This window comes from Scleropages formosus, chromosome 16 (genome assembly GCF_900964775.1).
Source record: "Scleropages formosus chromosome 16, fSclFor1.1, whole genome shotgun sequence".
Classification (NCBI taxonomy): Eukaryota; Metazoa; Chordata; class Actinopteri; order Osteoglossiformes; family Osteoglossidae; genus Scleropages; species Scleropages formosus.
Genome location: NC_041821.1, coordinates 3,668,028 through 3,692,037, shown reverse-complemented (window position 1 = coordinate 3,692,037; position 24,010 = coordinate 3,668,028). Strand labels below are relative to the sequence as shown.

At 49.0% G+C, this 24,010-nt stretch overlaps 1 protein-coding gene across 1 annotated transcript in view; it reads left to right on the top strand.

Moving 5' to 3' along the window:
- Positions 1-24,010, top strand: part of galntl6 (polypeptide N-acetylgalactosaminyltransferase like 6) — a 113,645-nt gene that overhangs the window by 80,701 nt on the left and 8,934 nt on the right. The window contains exons 6-7 of the mRNA XM_018735934.2: positions 14,068-14,253; positions 16,359-16,542. Coding sequence (XP_018591450.2) covers positions 14,068-14,253; positions 16,359-16,542 — 370 coding nt within the window. The remainder of the gene's footprint in view (positions 1-14,067; positions 14,254-16,358; positions 16,543-24,010) is intronic.

The window sequence follows — 24,010 nt, the reverse complement described above, 5'->3', positions numbered from 1 at the left end:
AAACACTTTCTGGAACAAGACAGATAAATAGCCTCACTGTGTCATTTCAGTTCAGCGGCTTCGCTTTTCGCCGAGATCTGTCGGTTCCTTGGATCATCGCTCATTGCCAGGCAATAGTTTGTTGCCAGGTGAAGGTATAATTAGTGCGCAGATGGTAATTCGCACCTGACAGGCTGCCTTTGCAAAAAAATATGCTGAGCAACTCGACAACAGACAGAAAGGTCTCTCGTGGCCCGGCTCTTTAAAGGTGACCCCCGACCGTTGGGGGCACGGTACGGCGACGCCGATTGGCCGCTTCCGCCCAAACCGTCCACAAAAAAAATGGGGGGAAAATTAAGATCGACGGGGTCTGTCGCTCTCCAGAGAAGAAGTAAATCGTCATCGATTCTTAACATTCCGGGGCTCAGTTGTCCCTATTGATTACACTTAAGAATTCATGTTTGGTGCCCCTGATTGCTGCCCTCCCATGACAGCAACCGGCACTTGAGTCGCAGGAGCGGTGCCGGTTCGCAGAGACGTCAAGGCCTTCCTTCCGAAAGCCTGCTTCTTCACGCGGCGAGGCGGTTAACGCCCCGGACCCCTGCTGTCAACGTTCCGCGCGCATCGCTGCAACCCCCTCGGTCGCGGACCTGTGACTGAAAATAAGAGCCGTTTGATTGTTTAAGTTTGACCAGCCAAAGCTCGGAGGAGTTTCAAGTGAACCGGTTTGAGAAATGCACAAAAGCATCGTCTCAAGCGCACAGCCGCCCGTGTCTTGTTTCGTTCGGCTGTATAATGAGGCAACGGAGCAGAGCCGGTTCCACCGCGTCGGCCAGATCAGAGGAGGGATTTCTTTAGTCCTCCGTGGCTCGTAGATCCGGGGTGCAAATCGCAGCGCCGGCGCAGGCAGTCTTTTTATATCCCAGCTACCGGTCCGCTGTCTGCGGCCGAGCACAATCGCATGTTAGCTCATGAGCACAAAGCCTGCAGTCTGTCGGGTGTTCCACGTGACCGATAGACATCTGGGCTTTTCTGAGAGATGTCGGCCGCCGGTGCTGTTTTGACCAAAATAGACGTATATTATAGCTTGTGCAGCATATAATTTGCACGTAGATTCAGCTTAGAGTGCAGCTCTACCCATTTATACAGCAGGATGGTTTAATGAAGAAGCTCGGGCGCATTTTGGTCATAGAGGTCCTGATGTCTCCCTACCGAGACGCCATGGTGTGTCTCTGCGAGGTGCACCCTTTCACACGGAAGCCCGGCTCTTGAAGCACAATGCGAGCAGCCGCTCTGGTTAGAGGAGATGTGCTCTTTTTTTTATTAACGCATCAACTTGTTTCTGAGTCAAGCTTACTTTGTTATTGCCCCAACCGCCAACCCACAGCCCCATGCAGTGAATGTTTAGATCTAACCAAGAACACCAACCATTTCGCTCCACGATTAATAATTTATTGAATATTTTGTGATATGTATATTTTTTTGAGTCAAGTCTCCTCTTGATGTTTTAATGAGCTGTACTTTTTCTCACTAATCCCACTTCCAAGGCTGGGAATTGGCTTCAAAATATTTCTAACTGGCTAAGAAGAACAGATTTGTTCTTTAAGATCTGTATCTCATGCTTTGTGTGATTTATCCTGGTATGCTGCTGCCATTTTGCCTCGGATCAACAATTATTTTCACAGGCTGAGAATCTGTAGTCCCACCACGTGAAGTTGACTGCAGTTCGGCAAAACGCGGATCTTAGCGATCACTTTTTTCTTCCTTTGAAAACAAAGAGGATGGGACATGTTCGGCGGGATACAGACAACACGAGTAAACACATCTCTTTCTTTGGAAATTCCTCTACTACCACGTAGTCCAAGACTGATGCAACATGACGTTAATAATAACATAATCTAATTCCCTGCGCAGCGCACACTGAGAATGTATTCCTCGATGAGGAACCCGAGACTGTCATTATAACACCCATTCATAATAACTGTTCCACATTAAACCAGCTTTCTGTGGAATAATACGAGGAATAATCTTGTGTTCGCAGAAGGTAATCAAAGAATAAATGTCAAAGCAGAAATAACTGCAAACAGTCTGAAATATCTGTTGGCTGGAATCTGTAAAAATTACCGGAATATTATTGAGTACAGGCAACGTTTCTCAAAACACAGTCCCATTATCCAAATGTATATAATGTAGAATTATATATGCAAAATGTAATTACATTAATTCATTAGTGTCCCTTGAAACCATAACCAGAAATAATCTATCTGAAGGGAAAATGTATCCGTGCAGGAACCTGTCGGTGCCTCCGGTTTCTCTAGACCAGAGAATAGTTGCTTTTTCACTCTGTTGACTTGGATCTGTTGATTGATTTTGTTTAAGACCATTGTCTGTTTCTGTCTTCTCAGGGGAGCATCTCTGTGTCGGTTTCCCTCCGTAGCGGATAGCCCGGCTTTCATAGCCGTCGTTCTCGAGATCTTACGCTACACAGGTCCGTGGGCCCCTTCATCTCCGCCTGGCGGCTCGGGGACGGGTCTCAGTCCGAACGCGACAACGTGACGAGGCAGAATCACGGCGCAGCCCACCGAGAGACCGCGGGCAAAGCGAAAATTAGTAAAGTCGGCAGACAAGTCCTTCCTACAGCCCCCTGCTCGTACATAATACCATAGCAGGGGCTTTGTGACACAACAGAGGCTTGAGTAGTGTAAGCATGTCAGCGGTCAACAGTTTTATTAATAGCAGCCAATGTGTTTTGGACTGCGGTAAATCACACTGCAACCTGCACCAATGTCAGCTTCAGTTTATGAAGGGTAAAACTGCATTTCTGCCTTATCCCGAGGGCAACAGAAATGAGATTCTAAGCTATTAAATTAAAAGTATTGATGTCTTGGAGTGTTTTTTTTTTTTTGCCATGGCTCGTACTTGTGTTATACAAGCAGAACACCTGCCCTTGTCTGACATAATGTCTGTCTGCTGGCAGTACACAGCTCAAGGGCTTTCCATGTGACCTGCTGAATGGGGACCAGTGCCTCAATAAACATCATGGTACTTTCCCTCTGGGCCACAAAGAGCCACTCTCCACGATCGTTGTGTAACCTTGGATACACATGCTTGCGCAATCATTACCGCAGCTCCATGGTCTAATCCCCGTAGCCAGACCTCGACACGAACTGTGAACGGATTTTTTTGTGCGTGGAAGCTCCGTCGTGTTCGTTCCCCCGAAGAGGGCCGCGGTCCTCCGCGAGGCCGTAAAGCCGTCAGCAGGAATGAGTTAGTGGTGCATGCGGGCTCTTTAAGTTGCCGTAAAGCAGCGCAGTTCGGACAGCATCCTGTGTGCTTTCCATCACTCGCCCTTTCTAAAAAAAACTAAGCCCTTATGAGTGACTGCAGCAACTCGACCCCTCCACTTTTGGCCCCCCCAGTAAGATGCCCAGGGAGTACTTTTGCGTAAAGGAGCCCCTGAATCCCTCCTTTCCTCCAATGCCACAATGGAAGTATTTCCCAACGGGGGTACGGTGGTCAAGGCACCAGAACTGTGACTGAAAAGTTGTCATTTCATGTCCTAGTGCTGTGACCAATATTCTATTACTGAACAAGGTACCTTGAATAGATTAAGCAGAAATATTCTTTCCTATGAATGGATAGTGTATGAAAAATTATAAATCACTCCACGGCAAAATTGTGATCTCAAGGGTTTATATACGAGGTTATAATTTTGTTTAAATAAGTGTCATTTCTTTAATATGTAGTGTTTTGTCTTTCCCTGCTTCTCCTGGTACTTCCATCAATGGAGTTTGGTTTCTGCGGTAATATTTTTTGATGGAGAAGGTACCGAGAGTGTCGGAATAGGGCTGCGTTAGCAGTTTTCCTCTTCAAAGGAAACTCTGTTTTTGTACATCAGGGAAGTGGATGAAGGAGCTGTTTATCTGTAGAACTTTACACACTGAACACTGCTGGTTACAGAGGAAATGTTTGCCCATAGGATGGTATACATCCTTTACATTTCAATTTGATTAAATTAACTTCTTGCTGTTGTTGAGCACCTTTAGAGCAAGGCAAACTGGCAGCAAAAAGTAAAACCACCTCTATAATGAAAAGCTGTTTTTCATCTGTGCTGCAAACACTTACAATACAATAAAATTCAATGCACACATTAAGCCTTTATTTACCATAATCTTGTTGTGCAGTCAGTCAACTCATCACAGACCTTCACGCATTGTAGACAAACAGATCACATTCCTCTCGCCTGCTCTGGAGTCACACAAACCTCATTCTTTTTGCTGTACGATTCAGTCCGAAGGCACTTGCGCCATATGGACCGAGTGCGGTCCTACAGCGGATCGCACCACTGTCGGGATTGGAGCAAGTACGGCGAAGACCTCCCATGGATTCTGAACCATTCTATTAGCAGTGGCATGAGGGCATAATTCATGGAAAGTCGGGTGGAGGAGGGACAGATGTTGAAGATTCCTCTTAGTCGTAGAGCAGGACTGTCGGCCGTGCGGACATCACTGCTTCCGCCAAATCCGAGACATCAGTTAGCCACTTGCGCTAAATGCATCCCCGTTTCTCAGCAGTGAATAGCTTCGCACGGTGCCAAAATCTCGGCTTTGACGATAGGATTAATTTGAGGATCCTGTCAACAGCTAAAAATAGACCCATCTCGTGCTATTTGTCCTCTAGGGGACTCAAATGATGCTTTTAGACTGCAAGCTTTATGGGTGCATTGATCGACCATTAGATTTCTGCCCTCTCACATTGTTTTTTAATTATGTCATAATTGCTCATAAAACAGGTTTGCTGCCCACAGGTGGCAGACGCAACCCCGCTAGGACTGGAAATAGGGTTTCCGCTTGCGTTCTTGTCCAACGTGAACCGTGGGAGGGACCGGGTGCTGCGTTGCCGAGGACTTTGCTCTCAAGGGGTCTGTTTGGCAGAAATCCTCTCAGACGAAGGATTGCATTTTTGCTGGGTTACATTGTAGAACCAGGGGAAGGTGGTGGGGAGGGCAATGGGGAGTTTCCAACATGTCTCTTCCTGCTGATCTCCTTCCAGCAGAGTCCGACAAGGACTGGCACCCGAACAAAAGTACGCCGTCTGCTCTGGACAGCGGAGACACTTCTCAGATGGCGAAGGTCACATGTTGATCACCTGGCGTTCTTGTGGCTCTGGCTCGGTGCCCGGCGATGACCTGTATCCACCTGTTTTGTGCTGCACTTGGCACGCTCTCACCCTGACAAATGGTGAAGAACTTCACAGTTTTGTGAACTTTCTAATTCTTTTGTTTATTTCATTTTATCGGTTGGCCACAGGATGCTTCTCGCTAGAACTTCAGGTGCAGTTGCGTGGAGTGTGTTGACCAGTATGTTTTCAGGACTGAAGAAGCCTCCGGGAAACTGCTGCGCTTGAACTCGGTTAACGGGGCGTGTGCCTAAATTTTAAAAATGTTACATTATTACATATTACATTTTTACAGTTCAAATAATCAAGTTTCACTTGCAAAGGGGTGGGGAATTGAATGAACAACAAAGCGGAGATTCGAGGCTCATCGCTTACGCGGCTGGCCTCGTCCCATTTTGCTTAGACCTGACTCAAAGCCAGGCTAAATAATCGCAGGGAAAAAAGTAGGTTTAAAAAGCCATGCAGAAGAAAAATGTCTCTGTGTGGTGAGAAGCCGTCTGCCCGGACTGTACGTGAGGACACTGCAGGAACATATATATTCCTCCCCATCACCACCCGAGACTTCTCCTGGACTATCTCCAAAGAAGCATATTCTGCTAGATCTATTCCCATTAATCATATTTTTACTGCTTAAAATAAAACTCCAGGCATTAATGTTTCCTAGCGGTGACACATCTCCTGTGTTTCACAGGTGTAGTAAAAATAACATTCGTGGAACATTTTTTTTTTCCTCCCCCTTTCTTGATTTTGCCAGTCTGCCTCACTATGTGGTTTTAAAACCATGTCGATCAACAGTGTTTCTCCAACGGCTTGCTTTTTTCGATAATTAGTTCTCACACTTAATACAGGTGTAACCACACGAGAGACAATGTAAATGTTTTGAACTCAGATGCCTGTGTTTGCTATAGCGTTTCATCCTCAGGCAGACAACTACAAACAGACAGTTAGTAGGATGAATGGTACTTGTTAATGGGCTTCATTTTAACAGCAGTCCTGAGTTGAGTTCAGTCTTCTGTGACATTTCTATTGACGAACAATTCTACATTTTTAAAATTAAAAATCTTAAAGCCACTCTTACAAATGGCTTTTTTTATTCGCTGATCTGTGAGCAAGCCAGGGCCTGAGATGCATCCTCCAACGGGTATTTTTTCTTTGTAGACGCTAGCAGTTTTTTCTCATTATTTTTGAGATTGTGAATGCGTTTTCCATCTACTTGTGCGTCGCTCCAGCAGCAGAAGGAAGCCAAAATCGGGATGACACGATGAATATCTCCCCTTTAATATTTGAACAGTGCCGAAAAGGTCAGGCTCCTCGGATGCGGGCTGCGCGTGCGGGGAAACGTCCCCCGCCGCATCGGCCGTGTTTAAAGCCACCTTTTCGCAATCTGACGGGACTGTGGGAGATCGAGAGAGTTCTTCCAGCTTTGCTCTCCGTGTGTCTGTTTTTGCTTGTTCCGCACCGCATGTGCTGCTGCTCCCGATCTGCACGTTACCACCACAGCAAAGCTTATATTACTCATTGATAGGTTTTTAACTTATGAACTGCCTTTTCGGAAGGTTGATATGCGAGAGAGAGGTATTTCTAAAACATGTCTTAATATTGTATGTCTTCATACTTCAAAAGTGTTGCTTTCTTTCGTTTGTCGTCACTTTCAATACTTTAATCACAGCACTGTCCAAGTGCAAAACAAGGATTTGTGCCGGTAACTACAATGTTGTCTCAGTTAGGCTGCGGTCCGTTTGTTTCACTGTACCGTCCTCTAACTCCAAAACTAAACACGTATGCATAGTCGAGATTTATGAGGACTGCATAGCCTGTTCTGTTTCGATCCTTGCTCCGTTCATGTGTCATGCTTGGATGTAAGCGGTGCTCCAGGAAAAGAACATTTGAATGTTCACACTCGAATGCGATTGTGCTGCTGTGCAAGGGCTCTGCAAAGGGATTTCATTAGCAATGGCTCACTTTCTGTTCATGTAGTTTAAATTTGGGGTTCTCTTCCATATGTATCTTCGTGCCTGGAGCACCTTTAGTCACAAAAGTTGGGGAGGGGTACTGAAACGGCTGAACAGTGAAATGACTGGGGGTGGGTAAATGAAATAGTCACCTTTACACAGAATGCAGAGAGTGTGCAATTGAAAAAAAAAAAAACTAAAAAACCCTTTAAAAAAGAAAAAAAAAGTGCACGGTGCACCTTTCAACCCAAACGGTTAACTCACTTATTAGAACAATCCATGCTACTCCTACTTTTAACATTTTGGTACATTGTTATTGGGGGGTGCAGTGGCACAGTGGGTTGGACCAGGTCCTCCTCTCCAGTGGGTCTGGGGTTTGAGTCCCTCTTGGGGTGCCTTGCGGCGGACTGGCGTCCCATCCTGGGTGTGTCCCCTCCCCCTCCGGCCTTACGCCCTGTGTTACCGGGTTAGGCTCCGGTTCCCCGCGACCCCGTATGGGACAAGCGGTTCAGAAGGTGTGTGTGTGTACATTGTTATTAAAAAGAGTCGTCTTCTTGTAATATACAATTTGAAGTTCTTATTGTACGCTGCTGTTAATTCTCTTGAGGAATATAAAATAAAGGGTAGTTGTGAGGTCCCATGGCTGCGGTGGACAGGAGCTCTTCAAATGTCTGTCGTAGACATGAAATTATTCCTCAGTTTTATATGTCCTGACACTTCAAGTGTTGTGTTTTCTTTCACTCCTAGTGTTCTCTGTGGCTGCAGAGCTTCTAAGCATGTTTAAATGCTGCAGTGGTAGCATCCTCTGCATGCAGAAATGTTATAATAGATTTTCCACAAATAAAAATGGTCTTCATAGGCTCTCTTCAGGGCCCGCAAATGATTTTCACTTATGGGCATAGATAATTTAACAGCAATGTCGTCAGCTACTTTAACTGTCAGCCTGATGGTGGGGGAAAAATATTATAAATGCCTGGTATTTTCGCAGAAATTACCCGCAAAGTGCTCTTATTTTTATTCCTTTTCTTCACAAGTAATCTTAACATCTTTCACTTTGTGCTTGGGATCGATTTAGGTTCTCTGATGACAATCATGACGGAGAGGGAATTCATTGAAACTGTACGTCCCAGATTACTTTTAGCGCAGCAATAAAGAGAAAACGAACTATTAACTGGCCATACTGGACTCTGGGCTTTCACGGTATTTAATATTTAATGGAAAAAATACATCAAAAGTTGTTTGAATTATTGTCTTAAGTGTGCACTATAAAAAGAATTAATTAGAATAAATTAAAACAAGCCTCAGATCTGATAATCTTTTAAAAATGTTTACTTATGACACTTTTTTAAAAAAGTGTTTTTGTGTGGTTTTTTCACATTAACATTCTGCTGTTTAAATGACTCGCCGCTTGATTGCTGGTCATTAAACAGGAAAATCTATTGCTTGTAAAAGTCTTTTAACGGATGCTGTGTCATTATTTAATTATTACATGGTAAATGTGTACTGCGCTGTTCTAAGAAGACATACAGACCGATTCTGTAATAAAATGACTTGTCATTATAGCTTCCTTGATAATTCCCCTGAAGGTGAAGTGGAAGATGATTAAATATTGGCTGCATACTGTAGAATATATGTAATTCCCACAAGTGCGTGTGTCAGAGTGAGGATACTGAAGTGTGACATGAAATAAATGAGTTTTGAGGATTGCATGGGTGTTATGACTCTTTTTGAGCAGCACTCTGTTGTCTGACAGACAGAAGAAACGACTTTGACTTCATCCTCATCTGCGGCTGTACCGCTACATCAATGCTGAGGTCGTGCAGATTAAAACTTGCGCGTGCGGTCGGATCTGTCGCGATCGGCACGTGGCCAAAGAAAGTGCCGACGATGTGCTCGCGCGGGCATCTCAGCACACTTCTGAAGGTCCCTCTTTTAAGTGACCTGAAGTATGGTTCACCGGAGGTGAATTACCTGTAGCTTCTGGCCTTATTCTGGGCTTTCGGTGCCGCGATCGATTTAAATCGCCAAGGACCTCTCTCTCAGCACAAACAACGTGTGCTTATTGTGTGTGTGTGTGTCTCAGTTTTGAAGTTTTTGCACCTCTCCCATTCTTTTCCTGCTGGTTTCTTCTCTTCATTCATCTCCCATTGAGCCACATGAGATTAGCGGCTGGGGCGGCACAGGAACTGCCAGTGTCGTTTTTCCTGTGATCTCCAGATCTGTCTCTGCAGCGACGCCTTCGCTGAATTCCAAACCACGAATCTAAACAGGCGCAGACATAAATGGAGGGTGACACCGTAGTTAGGACGCGTGCGGCTGTCTGCTCTGTCTGCACTCATTTCATCCTTCACTGAGGTATGTTTGTGTTTTTTTTTTTTTTTGCCAATACCGTGGTGACAGATGTGATGTGGCCTGGGTCAGACAGAGCTTTTCTTATGCAGGGGATGATGGGACAAGAAGCGGTCCGTTCAAAGGCCACCGCGCACCCTGATCCTGGGAAGTCGGGCTCTCCTGCACCACTTGAAAGTCGTAGCGAAGGATTTTCCCGAATTTGAAAGAACCTCTGAAGCCGGCAGGGGTATATTTCTAATCTCTTTCACCTGACTTTGGCTCTTGTGAGCGTCTCTATCTCAAAGCTGCTCCCAGTCTGTCTGCGGGAGATAGTGCTTTCTGTCCCCACCCTAATGGCTGTCACTAAAATGACGCGATCCAACAACAAACGCATATTTATGACTGACATGTGTCCTTCAGCTCATCTTTTAATGTTACACGCCATGTGTCAAACCATACTTCTTACATGTCCATTTGTTACGACAGATTGTGGACCATTTTCTGAGACCCGGAATATTCAGCGTTACGATAATATTCGTTTTAGTTAATTGCGATATAACTTGAGAGTGTGGGGTCAGATTTCTTTTAAAGAGCATTTACAATGTTAGCACAGACATGCACAAGGAGAGGTAAACATCAACAAATATCGGTTGTCCTTGGCTAATACGAACACCTTTGTTGCGTTAATTACAGTAAGAAACATACCTTCCTGTGAAAGATTTCTTCAGGGATCATTATTTTTGACAATGACTGAAAGCATCTGTAATTTTCCACTGGAAAAATTTTCATTCGGTTGAAATTCTAATAAGTCCCTTCCTTGGGAAAATTCTATTTATCTGATGATTGTTATACTTCGGAAATTTGAACAGATGAGTGTAGCAGAAGTTGTGTAGCCTCAGCTTTTACACTGACACAGTCTCACTAGTTCCTCCTCTCTCATTAATTCAACCCCTGTATGTCCACCTCCGTCATTCACTGAGCTCTATTAATTCCACCTGTTGCACTGACACATCTCCTGTATCTCTCTTTGGGGCAGCAGGGGGCGTAGTGGTTAGAGTTGCTGCCCTTACTTACTCTGAATTAATACAGTAAAATTTACCTAACCACATAAATAGGAAAATAGTTCTAATTAGCTTAACATTCTAAGTCCATCTGGAGAAAACTCAGGTCAGTAAATAAATGTAAAATAAATAAATGCCTCCTGTGGAGATCACAAGTGCTGTCAGCGCTGGCTCAAAGAGCGCTTTAAACTCACCTCTTGGTCGTAAGTAATACTTAAGAGGCTATTTACATGGTGACTGATTGGAGAAGTGAGGTCTTAAGGAATAAATGAATTTGGATTAAAATTAAGGAACTTTTCATTTTTATTTAACCAGCAAGTTTGGTGTTTAACTAAAGATTAGAAATGTACTGTTAGGTTTAATGATAGTACAAAAAAATGCAATCAAAAAGATGAATTTTATGGCAACTTTGGCTGTGGTCCTGCTTTGTTTTCAGATTAGCTGGAGGCGAGAGAGAGACCATGGTAGTGCACATTGCTTTTATTATATTGTCTTGAAAGTGTTCAATACGCCAAAAAGCTTTTCAAAAAGTGTTTAGCCCAATTCATTTGCATCCTTAACTTTTTTGGTCTTGTTATGCCTACCTCATCTCCCCTTTGTCTCTCCTCTTTCTAACACAGGATATATTGTTTGGGGCTCAAGTTACCCTCTGTGTGAGTTTTTGTCAGCGTGAAGATGGTCTCTTTTCCCCGACTTCCCTTAAGTACTGTGGCTGTTTGTGTGTAACGTACCCTAGATGGTTCAGTCGCTGTCAAGCACCATCAATGGAACAGCACTTGATTTCCCAGAACTTTGAGGATTTGTGTCTGCAATTAATAATGGTGAAAGAGTCCTGGAAAAGCACATCAGGTACAAACAGGTCAGAAAAAATAGCGGTACAGTGCAGTGTTCCTGCAGCACTATGGTTAAACCGCTTACCTCTGCAGCCACAGTTAGAATGAATCATTTTCCTGTTTATTCTGTCAGTTCATTCAAATGAAGCCTAATTAAACCCAATGAGTCATTACAGGTTTTTTCCTTTTCCCAGGGTCCTTTGGTTGTTGTGCATCAACAGAAATTGGTGCAATGCTTGTAAAGCTGTTGGCTCTGATTGGCGAGGACAGGGCTGTGATGCGGCAACCGCGGAACTTGACTTGTAACCAAACGCTTCTCGGTTCACGTCCCAGGAATCGCTGTGGCACTGTTTGAGAAAGGTACTTAACCAGTTTCACATTAATTTTAAAAAAATCTCTTACCGTGAACAGATTTTAAAAATGTGAAACATTATGAGCGACGTCAATACCGATGAGTGTAATTTTTATTATACTGTATGTACACTTATCCTGTGAATCCCTGTAAGAACTTTGTCTTTAAAGGAATAAAGAGGTTGTTCCTCTGCGACCAGCCGGCAGCCAGCGTTGGTTGTGCAGGAACGATCATAAAGGAACAGTCTGTGAAGGAAAAGGCCTCAGGGGATCCGCCACCGAGACATCAGAGCTGGGGACGCGGTTGGCCTCTGGCGCGAGCCGCCCCGTCCAGGGCACACACAATACCTGCCTTTTCACTAACTGTTTATTTGTTGCTTTCAGTTTGCCGTGGGGCTTTCTTAAGGTCTGGCATGAATCGGACACATGATTTATCGCCTCGTTTAATCCAGCACACAGAGGACACGGCCGTATGTATTTTCCCTCCAAAATTCCAGACGCACGTGTTTTTTTTTTTTTTCTGTTGTTGTTGTTTGTTTAGTTTTTTTGGCCTCAAACTTTTTCCCAGTGACAGAGATCGATCTCTCGTGCTCTGCGCTCTGGCGGACACTTTCTATCTGTCCACGCACACCCAGAGGCCTGTCACATCCGGAAGACTCCAGCTGTCACTCCCGCCAGACCTGCATGTTCGTGTCGACTGGCCGCTACATGTATATAAAAGAGAGGATCCGCTTCTCGAAAAAGGCCCAGGCGAAGCACACAGAATTGCGAGTGCAAGAGCAGCGGCTTCCAGTGACAGAACGCACTGGGTCTCCAGCACCACAAATTTTGATGCGGGCCCCATCATGGAGATGTTTCACCAGAGGCAAATCAATGGAGGAACGCGATGTTGTTTAGTGCTAATAGCTGCAAGCGGTGACATATTTAATTCAGTCTCCTGCTGCCATTTTTATTTTTGTGCTTTGATATGGCACCGCTTCAGCTGCTACTGTTTGCATTACATTATTTTGCTGTATGGTGGCTTACAGGGCTCTTTGATCCAAAGCAATTCCCAGAGCTTGCAGTTTAGCACTTATCCTTTTAGAGTGCCGGGTGTTATTTTTCTGAAGGAGTTCAGGTGATGTGCTTTTCTTAAAGGGCCAAAAGCAGGGGCCCCACTGCATTCTCGGCTTTAACCGTGTTCCTGGCTACTGTCCTTGCAATAAGAGCTGTGCTAAAGGAATGGCAGTTTACTGTGCTCGTGCGAAGATGACCGTCACACAGGTTTGGAAGGGAGACGAATGTAGGAGAATGCATCGTTTCCAGACTCCAGCTCGGAGCTCTTACTGCAGGGAGCTCGAGACGCCCAGTTTGGCAGTGCAACTTTGGGATGGACACTCACCGCCCATTATCACCCCATGTGTGATGTCACATGCGGAGCTTGTCATCCCGCACTAATCCCTATCACATTACCCCTTTCTTTCTACCTCCCAGGACCGCAGTAATGTCTTTCTGCGACCCCTGACCTTTGCAGGTTCCCCCAGGACTAGAAGAGGATTTTTACTCAGCTGGCTCCATGATCAGTGGTAATCCTGGGTAGCCTAGAGTTAATGTGGTCGAGATGGTCGGGGACAAATGGCTACACCGTGTGCAGGGGAGCGATAGGGTCCCTGCAGGTATTAGAGGCTGGATTAGGGTGCTTTGGGTCCTGGAACAGAGTACGTGAAACTCGCAGGAATGAGCCAACTCTGCGTGCAAAGATAAGTTTCCGTTGCATTGAAAGACCTGCGCTGCCTCGCCGCTCGCACGCTGGAGCTTTTTGAATTTTCTCCGTACGCTCTACAGAATGGAAAAGTGCAGATAAAAAGAGAACTTATTCTCTGTTTTCTTGCGTACTCATAAATATATCTCTTCCTGCGATGTTTTTGGCTTTTTATTTGTCCATTGGCTTTTCCGATGCTTCCCGCAAGAAACTCCGGTCACCTCTTGATGTCCCCTGCATGGGCTATTTTAATATTCCGGAAGCAGAGGCCAATTTGACAATTCAATTAACCGTTAACTACGGGGAAATCTTAAGGGACATTAAACATTAATGCACTCAGATTGGCCCGAGAGAGACGGGAACAGCGCAGTACTAGATTAACTCATTGCCGGCGACAATTCCTCTCAGTCATGCTGGAGACAAAGGCCTGAAAATTAGCTCAGGTTTCACTGGAAGCAAAGATACCGATTGATTTCCTTTTCTCCGCAGATGTCGTAATCCAGCCTGTGTTACGTCGCCCATATCCGCGGCGGTAATTTGCGCGCACCGAAGTTGCCAGGGTAGGATTGAGACCTTAGCGGGTGCTGGCGCGCAGATCCTGCTGCACGAGTTAACTATGTGTTTTTTTTTTTTTTTTGAAGAACATCTGAAGGCCCCACTGGAGCGCTACTTGAAAGCTTTTCCAAAGGTGAGGATCGTCAGGACGAGGAAGCGGGAGGGCCTCATCCGCACACGCCTCCTGGGAGCACGCATGGCCCGAGGGGAGGTGCTCACCTTCCTGGACTCGCACTGTGAGGCCAACGTCAACTGGCTGCCCCCTCTGCTCGGTAAGCGCGGCCGCCGGTGAGCCTTCGCCCTGCGCTCTTGTTATGTGCAAAACGCGTGTGTGTTTGCGTGCGAGGAATTGTGGCTTTGTGCCACGCAATGGGCTGACGGCTAACCTGAGGTGTGCCCGGTCTGCAGAGGCACTTGGATGGTTTGCGGATGGAAACTCACCTGCGCAGATAAGCGTCAACTCTCAGTCTTGCATCAGTTTGGCTCTGATTTCTCCCACATGTCCCTAACTGATCCTTGTCGCGTGCTGCTCTGCGGCATCAGGGTTCTTCGCTACGACATGGTCCGGCGAGCATTGCCTCCCCTCAGCGTGGGGATCGTGGCTGGTCAGGGCAGGGGAGGCGACTCGGAAACCTAAAGCAACGCTCGCACGACGCCCTCCTTGTTTTTCGCAGGCCTGAAAAATTAGCCCCGGTAAGGTGTCTAATTGGCCAGAGTATGTCGTGTTTCGAAGCAAGACTCTCATTTTCATTTATTTTTCTGGAGGGACACGCATAAATCCTGCACAGATCTGCGGCGCATTCGGGACGGACCAGAACATCTCCCAGGAGGAATCGGTCAGCTGCTCGAGCTGCTCCCAGGCGCGCGCTCATTTCACAATTTCGTACGGCCGTGCGCCGTGGAGACGAAGAGAGCGACTCTCCGCTCCTCTCCAGTGAACCGCAGCCTTGCGCTCGTCCCCAGCAGAACAGAAAACACCGAACCGAAACAAGAAAAGAAAAACAGGGGAAATTAGCATTTTCCTGCAGGGGTACAATTACAAGCCCAGCAAGTTTCGGCGTTGCATTAAAATCCTCAGCGATTCCGATCTCCGTTTTTCCCTTCTAGCCGTACACCTCATGCAGGCAAATTTGTGTGATCTATTAAAGCCATTTCTGAACGTAATGGTCTCTTAGGTGGTTCCATTTCCACTAGATTTAGTGTGCTGTTTTGCATTTTGATTTTGCATGAAATTACCCCGTCTGCCTTTTGTTTTTAGCGCAGTCGAGTCGACGCAAGGGGCTGCCGTAGGTACGCCAGCTTGGGCTACTTAGCACCAGTGCAGGAAATGGGGGAAAAAAACAATAGACGTTCTGCTCCAGTAAGCACGGCTCATGAATATTTTGGTGCCTCGGCCGCACAAACACTGTTTAAAATCAACAGTCTCCGGATATCGGTGAGAGCCGCGAGAACTCCTTCGGCTCCGGGCTCTTGCGTTTGGGCCGCATTAGAGCAGGATGCCCAAGGCACCGGGTGCGACAACCAAATTCCACGGGTTCAAATCCACAGGTTTAAATCTACCTTCATGCAAACCACTTGGGTCAGACCTTCCTTTGCAGAAATCCAGATCTAAATGACATGGAGCCAGCGAGTGTGTGTTTACAGCGTGTGTTTGTCTAGCGCTGTAAGTCACCGTGGTGTCAGCTGAACACGACGCAGTGTTCATCGGCAGCCCCTTTGGAGAAATGTGTGTGCTAAACAAATGAATGCAATGAACTCATGTGCCATGTCTTCATCTCCAGTTGGGGAAGCACCTCTGTTAAAGCGTCTACAGACAGGGCAGCTGGTAAGACGCTGGATCCCAGAAAGAGAGCATCCTCTCCTTGCTCCAGCATAATGTCCTCCTTCCTGGGGGGCCCATAGCTCCCCGCTGACTGTCGGCTCCCCTGCTCCCTCCAGCGCAGCTTGAATTGATTCTGTCTGAAAAGTGTCATATACTGCCTGCTCTTCAGCGCTGCCCTCTTCTCTCTCCCCCTCCTGGTCTCCGGCTGAATCAGGAGCGATACCCGCCCAGCCACCCTCTCCATGTCTCTGAGGTCCAGCAGGCAAATCGTGCAAAAGAGGAGGGGGAGGAGGGGGGTGGGAAGAGGTGACAGATCTGGGACAGCTTAGCGGCACTGAGTGACAAAGACACAGACGGTGGGGGTTTGATCAGCCCCGATGGGGCAAACCTACTTTGAAGCGCTGTAATCGTTCCTAATGGCTGACCAGCTGCACTGGGTCCACTTCCTGAGCACAGCTGCCTTTCGGCATGCGGAAAAGAGGGGGTGCGGTAGGTTCTTGAGACGCTCTCGTGAATATTAACGTGTGTTCCACCCCCATCCCCCCATCCATTCAGACCAGATTGCCCAGAACCCCAGGACCATCGTGTGCCCCATGATCGACGTCATCGACCACAACCACTTTGGCTACGAGGCCCAGGCGGGCGACGCCATGCGCGGGGCCTTCGACTGGGAGATGTACTACAAGCGCATCCCCATCCCACCGGAGCTGCAGGGCCCAGACCCCAGTGAGCCCTACCCGTGAGTACCCCACGATGCGATCGGCAACGAGAGCTCCTTGTCCACTCCCCTTTAGCGGCCACTTAGCTCAGGCTCATCTGCGAGCGCCGTCCCGCTCGCTTTGTCGACGCAGAATACTAAACATCACGTCTCACACCTGCTCTTATTTATCTCATTTGCATTTTCGCTGTGAATTTGCCACCTTGCCCTGGATTTTCATCCTGAGTGTTTGCGCGTTAGGAAAGCTGGCGCCACCCGGCACCATCGCTCCGCACATCACAGGTTAACGCGAGATGAGGCTCGTCCTGCCGACCGGCCACCCGTCGACACCGTCTTCCCACAATGCCAAGCCTTCCGTCAGAGGCCGTGACTTTTTCCCGAAGCCATTCAGGACACGTACACAATGAGCGCGATGCCTCTTCACTGCCCACTCCGTTTCCCTAATAGTGACAGTTTTTTCTCTTTTTTTTGTCTGCGGGTCGGAGAGGAGAAATCACCACAGTCACAGGGGACCGCTTTACAAAATCAATAGAGAGAGCCATTTTCCTCATGCGGCATGATACCCACTGCGTCCGGAAGGACATTTTTCATCGAGGCAGCATCTCTGTGGAAGATGAGGAATAATTAGGGGACCGCTTAGATTTAAAGGACCAGCGCCTGCCCTGGTTTCCCCGGGATCTTTCTGTTCCGTCCTCACAACCCCTGTAGTGAATCACTGTGGTTGTGAGCGTGAAGAGGGGGGTCAGTGAGTCAGTGCTCTGGTCGGCGCATCTCTGGCCAGACCACGTTTACGCGGCACAGACGCACTCCCTGTGCTCAGCCCACCATATCGTCGTCCTCCACCCGGTGCTCGAGTAGCACCACCGCACCTGGCCAGGTGACCAGGTGACCGAGGGCTGCCCCCCTTCCCTAAAACCCTGCAGTATGACCTCCGGTGAGCACACATCGCCCGTAAGCCAGGTGTCCGCAGCACTGAAGGGTGCATGAGCTTTTCGCTGGCAGGCTTCTGACGGCAAGATCCACTACCTCGAATTTTGATCTTTAAACATGCTAGAAATTCTAGTTGCGTGTGCCGCGGGCTCCAGATGATGGTGTGAAATTAAGGCACTTGTGAGGAAACTGCCCATGCAGACGAGTCGAACAAGGTGTTTCGGCGCGGCGCTTACCACGCTACCTGCCTACGTTATTATACGTGGAATGCGTCGGGTAAAGAAGCCTTAATATAGATCTCAGTGCGTGTTACGAGATGAAAGGGGCTCCTCTGTTTGGATCAGAGCTCATTTGTGGAACGACTTCTTCTTTGGGAAGGGGCAGGGCTTCGCAGGAGCACCGGAGGGGGGCGAGGGGGCTAATGAAATGGAGACCACGAGGGCTGAGGAAGAACACACTCCGCTACAGGCGGGAGGCCCTAATGAAATCGCTCTCCCAGGTCCATCTGCATCGCCGTGGAGATGCCAAACATGCTGAGCCGCTGCCAGGGCCATCGCCGAGTTCACATCGCCCCCTGCTGGTCAAAAGTCAGCAACCCCTCGAGGAGAAGGACTCGGAGCGACAAGCAGAGAGAGGGTTCAGTCTAAATCCGCTTCTTATTTGTCTTGCATTCGTCTGGGAACAATCCGTGCAGGGGTTACAGCATCGGTTTGTTGTTTTTTTAATGCTAATCCTCATTTTTTAACTCGTAATTTGTACGCTTTCATGTTACTCTTGCCCTTCGGTTCACTTTACAGCATCACGAGAACACCCACTGATGTGAGTTTCTCCCCAGGCGGCGGTATAATGCCAAATGATGATAAACGTCGACCTGGGAGACAAGGCGCTCCAAACGGGAGAGCGATTCTCCTTTATTCCCTGCCGTTTGCGTGGGGTTCCCAGTTGGAGCCAGGCCTCGAGCTCATTAATGCGGCATCCTCTATCGATTGTTCCAGTGCGTCGGTTTGCTAGCAGCACAGCCGCTTCTTTCCGTGTCCAAATAACTGAGTGTGAAAACCTTGAACTGAACCTGCCTATGATAATAATGTAATAACAAAGCGAATTAGAAAGAATGTTTTTGAGAAGTTCAAAAAATGGTTTCTTTAAGTAACAGAGATGCATTTCATTTAGGGCAACATTTTGCAGCTTTTCGTGCCCTGCTGTTGCTACCATTTCCCTCGATTACGTGGAAGTCCACCGCTGTTTAGTCCTGAGGGTTTTCATCACCACACCGTCTGCTTTTCCAGTGCGTTCCCAGGCGCTGCAGCCAGGCCGCTCTCCTCAACATTTACTTTACATTTATTCATTTAACAGACGCTTTTCTCCAAAGCAACTTCCAGTAAACACTATGTTGTAGCATCAGATGTGGGAGGAAACCAGAGCATCCAGCGGAAACCCACACGGACGCAAGGAAAACAGGCAAACTCTACACAGACTGAGTAGGGATTGAACCCATGTCCTCTGGCACCACCCAGACACTGGGAGACAGCAAGAGTACTCGATATGCCACCGCGGACAATGTAAATGTTGCGACAAAGCACAAAGAAGTAATAGAACCCGGGCGCAATGATCCGCGTGGACAAGGGAGGCTGGAGCCACGGTCCTCTGTGGGCCAAGTTAATGAGCCGCTTTTTCATGCGCCCACATGTTTCTCAGAGAGAACAGATGTACGGCACAGGCAGTAAAGGCCGACACAGACATGTAGACAAACTGCGAAGCGCTCAGCTGAGGACGAATGCGGACGACCGGAGTTTGTGGTCGGACTCGAGGGGGAAACGGTGTTAGTCTGCAGAAATCATCCGTCAGCCGTTTATTGTCTTTACTAGAGTTCTCCGTTAGCCTGCAGCATTAAGCAGAGTATCAAGAAGTGCGTCATGAAGCGGACACGCATTGCACAGCGCCGTCTGGGATCTGCTGTCAAACTGTATCCATGGGCTGAACCGCAGCCGTCTACCGACGACGGGAGGAGTCTCGCCGTGGCCTGGCGTGTTGTGTGTGCCCATGATGTCTTCAAGCTTTGTTCTCAAAAGTCTGCCCTGGTGTGTCCCAGTGACAGTGACGTCACTGAGGTCGAGTGGCATAGCCCCTACGAGTTAAGGTATTTGCTCGTTAAATGCATTTTGCTTGTTTTGTTATTATCATTAACAGCAGCAGAGACTTTGTCTGAACCACATATCCCACACGGGGTCGCGGGGAGCCGGAGCCTAACCCGGCAACACAGGGCGTAAGGCCGGAGGGGGAGGGGACACACCCAGGACGGGACGCCAGTCCGTCGCAAGGCACCCCAAGCGGGACTCGAACCCCAGGCCCACTAGAGAGCAGGACCCGGTCCAGCCCGCTGCGCCACCACGCCCCCCACAGTGGAGACATCATTATTAATATTATAGTTTACAGTTGTTAAATCCTTTGGCAGTACAAGTGTGTCAAAGTTTGTCATGTTAATAAAGTACGTTAAAATTAAATCGAAAATTGAGCAGACAGAGAGACAGATGGAGAGGGAGACTAAGAGACAGAGAGACAAAGAGACACAGAAAGAGACAAAGAGAGAGAGGGAGACAGAGCTCATTCCAGAGCGCGCTGCAGGCTCTGTGGACAGACTGGCCCGGTTGTGCGGCTCAGCGACTCGGAACAGAACCATTTGTCTCAACGGGGTCCAGCCGGAGACCCGGGTGTTCTCCGGGCACCTGCCTCGACGCCCCAGCCGGCTCCGGCTCGGCGCAGCCGCATCGATGCCGGCGTTAATTAAACAACTGATGCGCGGACCGCGGGCCGCTTGTAAAATATCCTATTCGGTTTGCTCGGTCCTTTGAGCGGGACGTAACGCGTACGGCGCCGGCACTGCCGAGGTAATCATTTCCAATCTCCTCCGTCTCCTGAGCCGCTTCTCACACGCTCCGCGGTTCTCTGCTCTGGGATGACGGCCCATTTGTCGGACCGCCTCGAGTTTCCTTGAGAGACGGGCGCCGGCCGACGAAATGAATTATTTCATTCTTGGTGTGTCATTTCAGACGGCCTTTCTCTGGAGGTCGCCTGCCGACTTCCCCGCAAATACACGTGAACGAGCGGAGTCCCTGCACCGCTGCGGAAATAATGAACACTGTGGGGTGCGGCGTGTCTCTGGCGCCTCTTGCTATTGCCTGGCCGGAGCGCGATGAACATCACATCCCACAGTTGCGGTTTCACACCAGCAATGAGGAGACGTAATGGATCCACCGCCCCCAATACCTCGTACCGGGACCCGATTGCTACGCCCCAGCCGGACTGCCGCACCACTCCACCTCTGCCCCCTCTGGGTCCCGCTCACGAAATTGAATGAAAATTCAAAGGCTCCCAGTTCTGGCCCCAGTGTAGTGGACTGAGCTCCCTTTCTCACTCAGAACTGCTGAATCCATCTCAGCATTTAAGGAGAATCGCAAAAAAACGCCTCTTTCACACTCACGTCTCTCCCGATCTCCCATCTGCTCCACTAAACATCCACACACATGCTTTCTGAACCGCTCGTCGCATACGGGGTCGCGGGGAACCGGAGCCCAACCCGGCAACTCAGGGCGCAAGGCTGGAGGGAGCACACCCGGGACAGGATGCCAGTCTGTCGCAAGGCACCCCAAGTGGAACTCGAACCCCAGACCCACCGGAGAGCAGGACCCGGTCCAACCCGCTGCGCCACCGCACCCCCTTACTAAACATCCATATTATGTGTAAAAACTCTCCCTATCAATCCTAGAAACAGCTATTCCTGTATGTGTGGTTTTAGAAAGCAGCGCTATGGAGTGACTCTGCTTTCAGAATCGTCTCTCCACCTCTGTCTCTCAGTCTCCTGCTGAAATATCCTTTCGTTTACTCTGAGCTGTGCGTCGCTTTCGAAGGAGGCGTTGGCCAAAGTAGAAACTGTGATCGCGGTGTTCGCTCGTACCGCTGGTACACTTGAGCCGGCCATCCAGGGCCAGAAGGCTACGTTCTCCTACGCGGAGAAATTTTGGAAACGATGATGTAAATAGTCGCGGAGGACGGGGACGAGCCCCGGGAGCGGGTGCACGTCACAGCCGGCGAAGCGTGTTTAGCGCAAGGCTGAGCCCGCCCGCCGCGTCGATACCGTGAGCCACAAATCCATTGCTAAACCGCTGGCTAATTACAGCCATCGGTTCTCATCCGAGACCAATTTGTTGTTTCGGGGCTTATTTATCCGCCGCCCCAGAACGCCCTGCAGGGGATGCGGAGCGACGTGCCTGGGTCAGCGCATTAACCGGCATTTGTCCTTGTGTGAGCGTGTGCGTGCGGCGCAGTGTGTCCGTGCGTGTGCGTCTGGGGGTGGGTCTGCGAGTCACCATCTCGCCAGCGAAGAGCTGCCTCCCCCTATTACCTTCCTTAATTGAGTCAGCAGCTATATTTCAGCGCTTTATTAGATCGGAGGGAAGCAGGCCAGAGAGGATTACCGCAGAGCAAATTGATTTTGTTGCCCTCTGCTCTTCCCGTTTGCTGTCCTTTTCCAGCATGATTACCCTGGGCTTCGGGGGTGGGCCGGGGGTGGGCCGGGGGGGGGTCCACCGGACACCGCAGCCCATCGAGCTCCCTGCCCCTCGTCGCGGCGCCAGCTACTCCGGGGCGCGACTCGGCCCTCGCTCGCCGATCTCCGACCTTCCTGTTGTCTTCATCCCAAGGAGAGGGGCTCGGGTTTCACCGGTTTCTTTTACTGGTTCGCGGGGAGCCCTGTCTCAGCTTCCCGGGGGGAGTGCGAGTTAGTCATCGCCCGGATGAGTGAGCCCAAGGAGCTCCCCGCATCGCTTGTGGGCTGTACCCACGCGGGGCTCGCCGGGAGGCGTTCGCAGCCTCTCTTCCTTCGTTAAAAAGCGCCGATTTCATTCCGCGCTCTTGTTAATTAATAGATTCCAAGAAGGGGGCAAACCGCAGGGCTTGGAGAGCTCAGTTAGAGACCCTGGAGTGACGCGCTGAGCCTCGTGCTTTGCCTCAATCGCTTAAGCGGGAAATTCTCGACAGAAAAAATGTGCTGGAAAACTGCAGCCCCCTCCAACAAAAAATGTAAGTTATGTTGCTTTGGGTGAAAGCATCTGGCGAGTAACTATAAATAAATGTAAATAAAAAATGCCCTAATGAGACATTATTCCTTTATCCATACCGTAACATCTCCGTTTGTCCACCTCCCTTTTTGTCCCCGTTGATACATGCTCTCGTGGCGTGATGAATAAAACACCCCTGTGCTCCGAGGATGTCGCCGTAAATGTGACGTCCAAATATATCACGCTTGCGCTAATGGAACGAGTCCATGAGGCGAATAAACGAGCGCTGCGGCCCGGGTTTGCGCCTCCCGCGGCTCTAATTGGGTTGAAGGATGGGACGCGTCGCACCCGAACACGACTCCGGCAGCTGGGAAAATGGCCCGACTCTCGGTCCCGCTTTCTGGCCCGTGCCTCCCGGGCGCCCGGCCGAGCCGTCCTGGGGTCACCGAGCTCTTCAAACGGCCCCGAACTTTCAGCGTGAGCTGGGCTGGAGCGCAGCAATCTTTCACGCTGCTCTAATGGAGACTTTCAGTACAAAGGCGCTATATAGTCTGTGCTATTTTTACCTTCAGTCATTTACCTGCTGCTTTTCTCCAAAATGACTTAATGTCATTCTGCTTACAATTATTTACCCATTTATATAGCTGGGTAATTTTACGGTAATTACCTTGCTCAAGGTGAGATTCAAACCTGCGACCTTTGGGCAGCAGCCTTAACCACTATGCTAGCAGCTGTCCCTGCCAGGTGCTATATGAACATGACACTGTGTGTAATGTGTGTGGGAAAAAGGAGGTGCTGGTGGTATATGGAGCAGAAACGTGTCGATGGAGTACAATACGTGGACTGTAAGTGAGGACGGCGGGAGTCGTCATGGAGACGGGCAGCACCACCTCTGTCAGCTCTGTCTCCCCCCCAATGGTGCCGGTTGATGTGAAAACCCAAACTGGTAGCTCACGTTCCGTAGTGCTGAGGGCTCTGGGTTTGGGCACAAGAGGTCAGTGCACTGCTCAGAGCTACAGGAAGTCCAGGTCCAGGTTGTCCCCCCAGTCCGTTTCAGTGGATGTGCCTGCGGTCAGTACATTCACACGTCTCCCACGACCCCCCCCCCCTCCCCCCGCCAGACTCTTAGCAGCTCGGCCGCAGTTACTGTCTGGTTCTCACCGGCATGATCTTCGTTTGTGAGACAGACTAAGCTGGACACAATCCAGCAGCGCAGACAAATGGAGAAATAACGCTGGACTCTAACTAGATATAAGTGCACGGAGAACAGGTTTATCGGAGTTTGGGCCGAAGTAAATATATAAACATTGCGGATGTGCTCGTTATAATTCCCACTGAGGTCCTTGTCCTTTGCTTCCTGATGAGACCGCATGTGGCGCCATTTAAAGGTGAAAGCGAAGAGAATCGGAGCGGCACGGAGCCCAGCTGCGGGCGAGAGGGGATCCGTTGGGGTTTGACCAGGCCTCGGTAGCGCCTCGCACGGCCATTGCCCATTAAAGGGGCCT